The sequence below is a fragment of the Chlamydotis macqueenii genome, chromosome 3 (genome assembly GCF_036417535.1).
Source record: "Chlamydotis macqueenii isolate bChlMac1 chromosome 3, bChlMac1.mat, whole genome shotgun sequence".
In the NCBI taxonomy this organism is placed as follows: domain Eukaryota; kingdom Metazoa; phylum Chordata; class Aves; order Otidiformes; family Otididae; genus Chlamydotis; species Chlamydotis macqueenii.
In genome coordinates, this window is record NC_141558.1 from 34,658,778 (window position 1) to 34,671,207 (window position 12,430).

The 12,430-nt window shown below is 35.6% G+C and overlaps 1 protein-coding gene across 4 annotated transcripts in view; it reads left to right on the forward strand.

Moving 5' to 3' along the window:
* Nucleotides 1-12,430, forward strand: part of MYO6 (myosin VI) — a 102,996-nt gene that overhangs the window by 31,978 nt on the left and 58,588 nt on the right. For all 4 annotated transcript variants that reach the window (XM_086744854.1, XM_086744855.1, XM_086744857.1 and 1 more), the window contains exons 4-8: nucleotides 3,497-3,570; nucleotides 5,603-5,732; nucleotides 6,715-6,820; nucleotides 8,646-8,701; nucleotides 10,969-11,066. In XM_086744854.1, the coding sequence (XP_086600980.1) occupies nucleotides 3,497-3,570; nucleotides 5,603-5,732; nucleotides 6,715-6,820; nucleotides 8,646-8,701; nucleotides 10,969-11,066 (464 nt within the window). The remainder of the gene's footprint in view (nucleotides 1-3,496; nucleotides 3,571-5,602; nucleotides 5,733-6,714; nucleotides 6,821-8,645; nucleotides 8,702-10,968; nucleotides 11,067-12,430) is intronic.

Below are 12,430 nucleotides of genomic sequence, written 5' to 3' on the forward strand. Positions count from 1 at the left end.
ATTACCTGGGTTGAAAATTATCAAATCTGGTATCTGTATTCTCTGCATGTGATGATTGGTAGGGAAATGCATTTAATCTGTGCGTCTGTTGCAGTGATTTTACTGAAATGTCGTGGTGCCTCAGAGTCCTAGTGTCAGGGAACTGAAATTTGGAATGAAATTATGGGAATAATTTGAAATTCCAGCAAAACACTGTTCAGTTAAGTTAAAACAATCTGCCTATCAGAGAAAGTGTCTTCTTTGGCTTGCTGAGTAAAATAAAAGCCTTAAAAATGCTTTGTGTCCTTTTGAGACTTTGAGACTTTTCTAATGTATTCTCACTTTTTGCTCACTAGTTGAGGTTTACTTCCAGGATATGTGAAACCCAAGTTGATTTTCCTTCTCTATTAGAGAGTATTTGCATAAAGCACATTGATCTTTAAGAAGAAACTATAAAATACTGAATGCTTTCAGTCTCTCCTTACATTACCATTCTGAAACATCCCAAAAAACTAGTTAATAATACCTTTACCATTCAAACCTGTGCTTTAGTGATTAACTCTCTTCCTAGAAGTAATTTGCTGAAGTATTGCTTTTTTGCACCCATAGTCTTCCATATTCCAAATGCACTAGCTGCAAGAGACACCTTTTTGAGGTGTCCTAGTCCTTCCTTAAATGTGAATTTTCAATAAATATTGCATACAGTAGAGACAAAGCATTTACTTCTTATTTTGTGATTCACACTCTTCTCCCTGCCTCCCCCCAGCCTCACTCAATTTTGGTGGGTTGTCACCGTATGTGGAATTTTTCTTTTTTATGGCCAAGAAAAAGATTTCTTTTTTTGTTTTTTTTTTTTTTTTGTTTTTTTGAGGTGGAACAATTTTTTTAAAAATGAAGGTGGCAGAGTATCAGATAAGAATCTTGAAAAAATAGTTCTATAGATGCAGAGCCTTGCAATTAGGTGATAAAATTATTTTCCGTACAAACTCTGCTTCATTGTGTGCACAGGAGAGGCAGTGTGAGCAAACTTGACATTGATATTTCCTAGCTTTTACTGCCTGACTTCACTTTTGTGAACTTTGTGTGTGTGTAAGTAAATATATGGACTTAAATGCACATACATACACTGGTTATATTTAAGCATGAGCCATATGAATATTCAGAATTCTCTCTCTGGTGACTTCCTCTGCCTCTGGATATGGATGCCTCTTTTAAAGGATTTATTCTAAAGAAGATGCATTTTGAAGTTGCTGACGTAAGCCCTAGTTTGCATGTCTTGAGTGAAAGCAGCAACATTCCCACAGGGAGCAAGCTTCCATTATGCACCAAGTCTGCAGGTATTACTGCTTTAACGAGGACTTGCAAAGAGAATACTGGGAAGGCACTGAAAGCTGGGGTCCTTTGTTGTTTGGATAATGATCAAGTTTTTATTGGGATGCTTAACTGATGACTGTTTCCTTTAAAACATACTGCAAACTCTGAGAGGTTCTTATGAAGATACAGTGAAATGAGAGAATAATTTCTTTAAGTGTATGCAAACAGTTACTATATAGTAGTTTCGCAATTCAAAACTGAGAATCCAAATGACTTAAAAAACCAGCAAACTTCAAAAGATAACACCCTGCCTCCCGCCCCTGGCAAGGCTTGTACAAGGGGAGAAGGATATTTTAACTTTCATGAGAGCAAGCAGGAGTTTCTGTTTCTGGCCCGTTTCCTTGTAAGGTCTCTTTCTCTTGGGATGATCTTGTTAAACAAGGTGGAGGCGGAAGGGGGTCTGTGGAGGCAGAGCTGCAATTTGTGGTCCCGGTGCCATTTTCGCAGTGCCATGGAGCGAGCACGTGGGCAGGTCCCTTACGCCTGGGGAGGGAAGGAGGAGAAGTCCCACTGTGCAGCTGGTTGCCGCACTTACCGGCGACCTCGTGGTTAGTGGGTGGTGTAGGCCTGCTGGGGTGGCAGGGGAAAGGCCATGCTGATGGAAGCCAGCCTGCTGCTTCATGAAAGTATAGCCCAGGCCTGGTTTCAAGGCTGTTGTGATCCAAAGGGAGGTTCTGCTTAGCGTAAAGCTAAAGCGTGCCTTGTGTGCCTCTGGCAACACAGGGGTGTACGTGCAAGGAGGAAGACGATTTCTTCTAAACAACCCACAAGTTGCAAGGTCCTTTGGGAAGCATGAACAACTCCAGCCATATGAAGCAAAGCTGCGTTTAGTCATGAAGGGAAGGAAGGGTTGTTATTCAGTGGAGCTATGCAAGCCAGAGGGAGGCTGCAAATGGTTGCTGAATCTGTCTTCGCTTCAAGCCAGTCTGGTGTAGGTAGTAGGAGGCAGAGCCACTCCTCCGTCCACTACAGGAGGAAGGATATAAGATTGAAAATGAAAATACAGATGTTTTGAGAAGCTCTCATTATCCTTTGCCAGTATCTTTTTTTTTTAAGCTTATTCCATTGACAGCGGTTGGATGCATACAACTTTTCGAGTGGCACTAATATTGTGATGCGGTATGGTAGTCAGTCAGTTGTAACAAGACAAAATAGTGTTGTGCGCTTGAATTTTAAGTGGTGAGAAAAAGAGGACTGAGTATATTTGAAAATGAAAGGTGTGTAATGAGTGGTGCCCTCAGCTGGCTTAAGGGTAATATTTTTAATATTGCTGCAATAGGAACTGGTAGTGACCTTTGTAATTAAGGCTGTTAACGCTTTCCAGTGCTTTATAGCTGAAAATAAGGACCAGCTTTGCCAGAATGTGAACCAGTAAAATCTGAAGCTTTCTGTAGGTGCCTGCTTGCTGCCTTGAGCCACTGCCTTCTAACATTTCAGCAGAGTTCATTTGGTTATTTTATATTAATGAGCTAACAAAAGAAAATAGATAGGTTTTGATGTGTTAACATTTTCCCCTCCCCTTCCAACAGTTTCTTTGAGGAGGCCTAATAGCAGCAAAATTCAGAATTGAAACGCAACAGGTTGCGTTGGTGCCTGGTGTTACAGTGATGCCTGCTGCTGCCTCTAGGACAGTATTTCCCAATTGAATCAGAGAATATAAACATCTAAAAATCACCAGGAGACAGCAGTTATTCTAATGATTTGTTAGATGGTATTACCCTGTGGACACTGTGGCAGAGATTGGAAAGGGGAGCTGGAAGGAAGGAAACAGTTGGTGTTAGGTATCTTTGCAGGCACCAGTTTCTGCATTTACAGGATGGCATGGAGAGAGGATGCACCATATTTTTCTGAAAGGCCGGTAAAAGGGAGCTTGTGCTGAGTAGCTTGTGTCTGTGTCAAGATTCCTGCAGTCTGATTTCTTGTTCAGCAACTTTCTGTAACTCCGGTTATACAGTAAAGAGCAGGTCTGTGTTTTTTTAAAACATACATTGAATCAGCAGTTCTGCCTTGAGACGGTATAAAGAAATGATAGGATTAAAATATAACCAAAGAGAGGGGAAATAAAATTTTCTGTAATTCTAAGATTTAGTTGTTTGGCTGTACACGAAGATAGCCCTGGTATATGATTGTCTTTTACTTGCAGGTTCCCTTATGTATTTAAATGAAGCCACTCTCCTTCACAATATCAAAGTTCGGTACAGTAAGGACAGAATTTACGTAAGTATTATGTGTCATGACGATCAGCCTGATGATAGATGTCCTTTCAAAAACTCAACAAAACAAGTGTTTCTGATTCTGTTTTTTCCTGTAATGGAAACTAAACAGAAATGGTAACATTGGAAGGTTAGGAGGTTTTAGGCCTTTTTTTTTTTTTTTTCTTTTTCTTCACATTATACCTTGTTTGAGATCTGGTTCGCATTAATCACATTAATGTTAGCTAATTTTTACCAGGCAAAGCAATAGATTTTTCTCCACGTGACTGTTCATGTGCAACCATAGCACAGTGTTGTATCACAAAGGTCTGTTCCTGCAGGTAACTTCCTTCGCCAGTAGAGTAGCTGTTAACAAAGATGGTTTTCTTTCTTCATTATTTTTGAACGAAGCAAACAGGTGCTGTCTTTAACACCTCCTAGCTCAGATGTCCATCTTAATCTTTTATATTGCTATCAGATTGCCTAATTGTACTTAATGAATTCTGACTAAATTACATTTTGTCCTTGCCATCTGCCTAGACACTGACAGCTGTGAAATAGAAGAAAGATCAGAGTTTTCTTTTTTTTTTTTTTTTTTTCCCTAATAGAAAGCTGGGTAGTGGTAATACAAAACAGTTCTACATATTTTTAAAGTGTTTATGTTAAAATAATCAACTTTTCTGTTAGCATACTGTTCTGAAATGAATTCAGTTAGCATTAAACCCTTTTATGTAAATATAAAAGGAAAGTATACTTGTATTCCTTTGTTGCAGTTAACTTTGCATAGCTATACATTCTTTATGGCTCAAGATAAAGTACCAGCTTTAAAATAAATAAATAAAAATGGCCATTTGAACACTGTTCTGGAAAAATAATAATTAAAACAAACAAACAAACAAAACCCCACGGAAGTAAAATTCTAAATCTGAAGTGCTTATGAGGTAGGATAGTATTTAGGTTCATAAAGCCATTCTTTATTGTGAAGAAGTACTACTAATGCATTGTCCTGAGTGAGTCTATTTTCTGGTGGAAAAAAACCAAACCAAAACAAAAACTTATTACAATACAGATTTAATAAACTTTTTTTTTCCTTTTTGTTTAATGCTGGTTAACAGTATTTGTCTTTTTACTAAAAGGAAAACTAAAACTAGTACTTGCAGCTCTTGAAGAAATGTTTTCCTTCAGTAAGTGCTGAAAATAGAAACATCTAACAAAATTAATATATTAATATAATATATTAATATTGTGTCCAGATTTCAGTTGTCTAGAGATATGCTCAGTAGCAACAAACCAAATAAGTTGTTCAAGCTGAAAGTTTATCTGATTTTCTTCAGACCTTTTCCTGCAAACCTGCTTTTTCCTGTGATTCAGACATCTGCTCTTCCTTAAATGTAATCTAGCTGTTATAACCAAGCTATGAAAGTTTTCTTTCAGAAACCTTAAAAAAAAACGTTTCTTCAGTCTTTCTTATTATATGGAAAGGTAAAAAGCAGTCTTGGTCTGAGATTCTTCTCAAATTCCTTCTCTGTGAGAGCACATTTGCATTGTATATTTCTCACTATGGAAGCAGCCATAACTAATTTCTCTCAGCTGAATGCTTTTATTGCCTGGCTTGAGCGTGTTCCCAGGCAGGATCCTGTTGGTCCTTCCTGCTGAGTTGCTTCCATTAAGTATTGAAAAGTTATCCTTCTCACTGGAGGAGAGTTTGTTATGCTAGCCAGGAGCTTAGTTTATTCACTTTTGAGGAGGAGGTTGTGGTGTCCTATCTTTGATCCAGTACTCAGACAGTAGGAAATAATTTAAAAGGAGATTGGGAGAAAGGTCAAATTCAGGACATACTCCACAGCTCAGTGGTTAGGAAATTCTTCTGAGAGAATTTCATAGAAGTCCTGAGAAGATAATTAGAGGAACTCCCTTCTTGTATCTGCATTAGCTGGAGAGAATTGTAAATGTAATTGTTATATGTAGGCTATAGTCTTCAATAGTAATATAGAATTGCTGTTAACCACATGGTTGGATACTAGCTAATAGTTTGCTGTTAATTGTTTTCTTCACAGACATATGTAGCCAACATTCTTATTGCAGTGAATCCATATTTTGATATACCTAAGTTTTATTCTTCAGATACTATTAAAAAGTACCAGGGTAGATCACTTGGAACATTGCCACCACATGTTTTTGCTATTGGTATGTATTGAGTCTGTATTTGTCTTTTACTAAACAAGCATTAAATACTTTGTAGTTATCTATAAATTGCCACATATAACAGTAATTAGTTTGAAGTACTATAAAATAAAAACACATAAAAACATTTGCTAAAATTGCAAGTCTTCCCATCCTTGATATGCAGTTTGAAGAATTTGGAAATTAGCAGCCTTGGCAAGCCTATTATAATTATTCTGCACCTCCAGTGTTTTATATATAAGCAGTTTAAATATAATTTACAACCATTTTAAAAAAAAAAAGAAAAAAAGAAATTCAGATTTTACAAGTGAAGAATGACATAATTGTGATTGGCACTGTCTTTCGGTGTAGTGATTTCTCTTTGCCTTTTATTATGTTGCCAGAACACACACACTGTTTCCTTTGATATGCTTGTGTTATAGGCAAAAAGTGCATTTAAATGTTTTTAATGGGATAAACCTGACTTCAGTCACTTTTTTTAAGGAAAAATGAAAACTTTGGAAATTACAAGTCACCATGTTAAAAGCCTTCTCACCATGTGGCATTTTGTTCTGTGATCAAAAGTATACAGCTGGGTTTTTGGTACCTGTTGCGTATCAAAAGCCCCACGTTTTTCCAGATTTCCTTGTCTCAGATGTTACTTGTTACGAAGTAAAACTGAAAGTTTCCCTTTAGAAAACGTATTAAAGTAAGATTGATTACTATTTTGTAAGTACATTTAATTCAAGAGATTTAGTTGTAGGTGGTTGGTTTTGTTTTATTTTGTCGTGAAGCTCTTACATGTCAGTGTTGGAGGGTGAGCTGCTATAATATAAATTAAAGGGAAACAGACTTCAGTAAGTCTGCAGACTGCACTCAGTTGTAAAGATTTGTTTTTTATTCCTGATAATGTTAGATTTTAATTTTTGTATTGTAGCTTAACTTTATGCTTGCAGTTCTCCCAATTGTTAATTTTTGTCATGTTTAACGTATTCTTCTTTTTAAGCTGATAAAGCATTCCGTGACATGAAAGTGCTCAAGATGAGTCAGTCCATCATAGTCTCTGGAGAATCGGGAGCTGGCAAAACAGAAAACACTAAATTTGTTTTGAGGTTTGTGCTTTTGGACCAAAGCTATTCTGTGAATCTCTTGTGTTGATGCATTTGATTGACATACAGACAGAGCAAATTGTACGGTAATCAGTTGGTTTAAGACACAATTCAGTAAGATACATATATGCTCCTACATGCACTTTAGTAAAAGAAATTCACTGGGTTAAATGCTGACATGATAATATACAGAAATGCCTACATACTCACAGAAACTTTTAACTCGGTTGTAGTGACATCATGTAGTTATTATGGTTTATGATGCAGTCATTTTGGTATTGCACATCTGGTGTTGTGGTAGATAAAAATGTAACTAGGCATTTTAACTCTGTCTTGCAAGACACCATTGGTTTTGCCATAAATGTGCATGTCTCTGTTTTCCCTGTCTTAGTTTTTTTTTTTGTTTGTTTGAGTATCCAGGGTTTTTAACTGTTGATTTTGAGGTGACTGCAGGGGTTCTGTAATATACTTTACCCTAGTTTACTGAATAAGATTGAATAATGGGATTTATTTATTTATTGATCTTCATGTATGACCAATGCTAAATGAGGGATATTAAACTACATGGAGGCCATATTGCTGATGATATATCAGCTTTGCTTCCTCTTATATGATTTTTGATGTTTTTGACCATATTTGTGTTATACTTTAACTAACTGCTTTATTTCACTCTGGAGAGCACTGCTCCATTAAATTCACCTATATCATAGGTGGCCTGATTATCCAAGGGAGCACAGTGCCGGCAGTGTGAATACGCTCCCTTCCCTTCCTTTTCTTTGTTTCCCTGTAAAAATCTTTTATTCCCTTTTCCCTGACATAATGTATTCTTTAGGATGTATGTTCATTAGCAGTATTATCTTCCACATCCCATGAAGAATTGTCATGGCTGTCTGTCTGTCCTTCATATTGCTCTTCTCTGCCCCTGTGCGACCTTTAATAGATAGCTGTAAGATTTACAGCAAGGTACTGGTAATGATTTTTACGGGGGACATCCTAACATGGCAGGCACTGGGAGAATATCTCCTGAGGAATGCTCTCAAAGGAGGTTTTTCTTCCACTTGTCAGCAAAGCAAGTTCTGATTACACAGCAGGCAAATATAATTGCTATTGCTTTTCCCTACAACCTGCCCTTATGGAGTCTGCATACAAAACATTATTAAGTGTTAAAATCAGGAAGGTTTTTCCTTTGTGTGATCAGAAAGCAAAAGGTACTAATACAGCTCTGTTAGTGCTCCTAAAGTTTTTTTGGAAGGCCCCATTTTTAATAACTGGTTTTAACTCATCCTACATTTACTTACGATTTTCCAGAAAGCATCCCCTGTGTGCAGGAAAAAAAGTAATTTAAAAAGCTGCAACTTTGGAGCAAGTATGTTGTGGATTTATTTTCAAATTCTTTCTTCAGTTGCTGAATTGAATCTTACCATCTCCATGTGGGATTTTTATTAACACTAATAGTTATGAATGCAGAAACTATATGCATGGAAACAGTCTTCAATTCAGGAAATACAAATGAAACCTTATGTGTTTACTAAGATGATTAATAAATACAGATAGTACAGTAATAGCTTCATTATATTTGAATAAAAGTGTAATTTCCATATGCACATCTAAAAGAAATTTCTAACATGTCTTGAAGTATTGAAAAAAAATCTGAATTCTGCAAGAATATTTTTGTTTTAACGAAAATTTCAAACTGCATTTATTTTAAAAGATATAGGTATTTGGGACTTACAATTAATATGCTTTCCCTCTAGTAAATGGTGAGTAAGTATGAAATTAAGATAACCTGACATATGAGAGATATCGATATTTTTATTTTACTTTACAGGTATTTGACAGAATCCTATGGTACTGGCCAAGATATTGATGATAGAATTGTAGAAGGTATTGAATTTTCATTCATTGAATTAAAGGTTCCAGTATTTTTTTTATTTTTATTTTTTCAAATTTGAAATGTCAATCAACAGCAACTAAATAAAAGCTAGGAAGGAAATATTATCAGACTTCCTAGGGGATAATTTACTGGTAGATTATCTTGATCTTAAATTATGAAAACATATTTTAAATTTGTTATTCACTTTATTTTTATTTAGTATAGTGTCATACAATCCTTGATCTAGGAAATGTTTAAGTGTGTATCCGAGTTGAACTTCACACACATATGTAACCAAGATTGGATTTTAAGCTGGATGAAATCTTCAAGGACAAGAGTACGTTGTCATTACTATCCGTTAGTACCAGGAAAGAATAATTCCTCCCTTCTCACCATAAAATTCTCGAAGTCAGATAAAGCAGAGAAGTTCTTTTAAATTACAGTTCTGGGTCATTTTTCTGTTATGTCTTTTTTTTTTTTTCTTTTGTCAGAAAGCACATAATTCAGATTAACACTTTTATTGTGTCTGTTTTTGTAACAAACTCCCAAACAAGGTCAGAAGAGACTGTGTTGATCATCCAGTTGAGCCTCTTTAATGTTGCATGCAGTTCCTATTTGAACAGAAGCTAACTTTTTGAGAAAATGTAAATGTCTGAAAACCAAACAACTCTCAGGCTGTCTAATAATGCCTCGTATGTCAGTTTCAGTCTTCTGTAGCATATAGTAGATTTATTTCGGAATTTAATTACTCTCTGTATTTTTCTTAAACCAAAAATTTTTGCTTCTTCTTTTGCTTTAAATTTTTCTGTTTTCAAATTTGAGCCACCGCATTAGTCAAGAGAGGTACTGCAGTCTTTAATCACTTGTTGCTGTAGGTTTGCTTAAACCAATTCCTTAGTGAAATCCACTGTGTGTTAAAGGAACTCAAGAAAGTGACCAAGATAATGCCTGATGCAGTGTGCGATAAAATTAGTTCGTACTTGTAGGTATTCTTAGAAGACTTTGTTTTTTTTAATCTAAACCAGCATCTGATGCATGAATTTTTAAGTGTTTTAGGCACAATTTTAATGAACATGCTTACAGCATATGTATTACTAGAAGACCCTTTAGCCTGTCTGAAAGACCACTTCCAATTTGTTTTTATTCATAAGCTTTTCTTTGAAACTGTTAATATTACATAAAATACCTTAATAATTATCAAAGATATCTTAAGAAGTCAGTTTTGAAAGTCAGATTTGCATTTTTGTAAGCTGTAAATATTAAAAAAGTGAAAATCTAGCCAAAACAGAAAAGTTAATGCTGATGATGGCCTACTAAATGACGCATTATCATCCATGCTTTATCTAACCATTGTAGTTATTCCTTCATTCTTTAATTTTTGGAGGAGCAGATTTGTAGATGGTTGTCAGTGGAGTTTTAAATCTGAATTCCTACGCAGTTAGTTTGAAATGCATATTTTTAGCTAGAAGCCTTAAAAAATCTTGCAGACATTTTCAGTGGTTTACTGTTAGTACAATTCAGTAAATCGATTTTCTTTGATCTTCAGAACTAGTAAAATGCAGTCTTTCAGAGGCCTTGTGCTTCATAACTACTAAGCATTTTCAAACTGCTTAAACTATGCATGGTGTTTATGTGTATGCATATATATGTATTTGCATTAGATTGCTGCCACTCTTTCTGTATGGGCTTTAAGGCACTTGAAAATAGCAGCCAGTAAAAAAAAAGAACAACTCAATCACTTAATTGACCTAATTTGAAAGGGCATTTTTAAGTTGTTTTTGAAATCAGCATGCTCTTCTAATATGTTTTTTTTTTTATTCCCTAATCAATCTAATATGTTGCATGCATGACATTTCAGTGGCATTTCTGTCTGAGGGATAAGTGGGTAGTTTAGATTTTTATGAACAACTTATTGGGACGTGCCAAATTGTGTGTTGTCTAGTATAGTTTATATATCAGTTATTTACCTACTTGCTGTAGAAGAACATCAATGAATAATTTTCAGTGTTTGTCTCTGAATTTCTTACCATATCAATTCAAATACTTGGCAGTGTTATGTGATATTTAAGTACCTCATTGTAAGTTCCACCACAGTATATTCAGTGCAGTTTGCAAAATTGATTATTCCTAATTGCTAATATTTTTTCCTTTAATTTTCAAACCTTATTCCCAATAAGTTCACTGAATAATTGTTATGCATTTGTTCTCTCTTTCTTTTTGGTAGTTTATTGATCAAATTTTCAGACTTAAATTTTTTTTATTTTAATTTCTAAAACAGCAAATCCCCTATTAGAAGCCTTTGGAAATGCGAAGACTGTTCGCAACAACAACAGCAGTCGTTTTGGGAAATTTGTTGAAATTCACTTCAATGAAAAGGTACTGGAATTTTCTTACAGATAACGAGTGATGATGTTTTTCCATAAAATGGAAATGCTAGACTGAATAGACTTCTTAATCTTACAGCAAATAGCTACTGTCCTGCTTTACAGATTTGATTTGTATTCTATCACTTTGAAAGGAAAACCAAAGCCACACAGTACTGTGTCACTACTGGAAACCAGTGGGTCAAGTCAGTAGGGAAATTGGTTCCATCCACAAAAGAAAAAAATTGTTCCCTTCACTGCAAAAAGGCATGTCTAAAGAATTACTTACTTGCTGTTAAGTGTTTATGCATTCCTTTAATGCACAAATAAGTGTGAGTTGCGTATTAGATAGAAACAGATCTAAATGTTTTTTAATGCTTTAATACTTTAAATGAATTATTGATGTTTTTATGTATTTGTGTGAAATTTTGGAACCTCACATTAGCATTATGTATGTGACAGAAGTCACGGAATTGTTTTTTGTCAGAAGTTCTATTCACTTTGTAGCTTATGAAAACCTTTGTTTGAGTGTAGTTTTGTTTTGTAGTTTCTCTAGTTCATGTTAATAAATTTATGGAAAGGCCCCAAATTTCTGCTTGGAATAATGCATTCATGACCTGTCAATTTATCTGTCAACACTTACGTGGTGTTTCAGCTGAAGCAAATAGCACTCAGAGTATCTTCAGAAACTGCTTAAAAGTCTGTTTCAGCTTTCCAGTGCAAGATCAACCTGTTTACTTGAGCCTCCTTTTTTTTTACAAGACTTCATACTCCACTAGACTTCACTTTGTGGCGACCTAATTAGGTCTGGTTTCTCAAAGCATTAAGAGTACAGACTGAGGCCTCCTGAATGAGTGAATGACTGCATAACCCTAGTCAAATTTGTCAGTCAATAAGTCCTCCTTAGTTGCTGTAATGGCCATAAGCTCAGGAATTTCCTTGCTATAAAGATCTGTCTAGGCACAGGGAATTCTATCATAGGCCAGATAGCAAATGGCTTTTGGAATCTGTGTCAGGCTTCCATCTCAGAAAAGAAGTGCAAGTGTTTGAAATAAAATGTTTGCTCATAATTAGTCTGCCTAAGATATTGCCCAAATGTATATTCTTTAATTTTAACCTTTCCTTCTCCTTTGCAAGAGCCTCAGTGAAATGCAACTAGGGATAGGGAAGGCTGTAATAGCACGGTAGTGGCACTTACTGCCATCCAAAAAGTGTAAGGGTAGCTGTAGCAGTGCTCTTGCAGGAACTACTGGAATTCTACCAAGGATTTCTGCTTGTTGGGATGAAGCAGAGCCTTCTTTTAAGAGGAGTGTATGCATATACAATACAGGAGTTGAGGGGAGAAGTTGTGGCAAAGGCAATGGTTTCTTTTCTAAG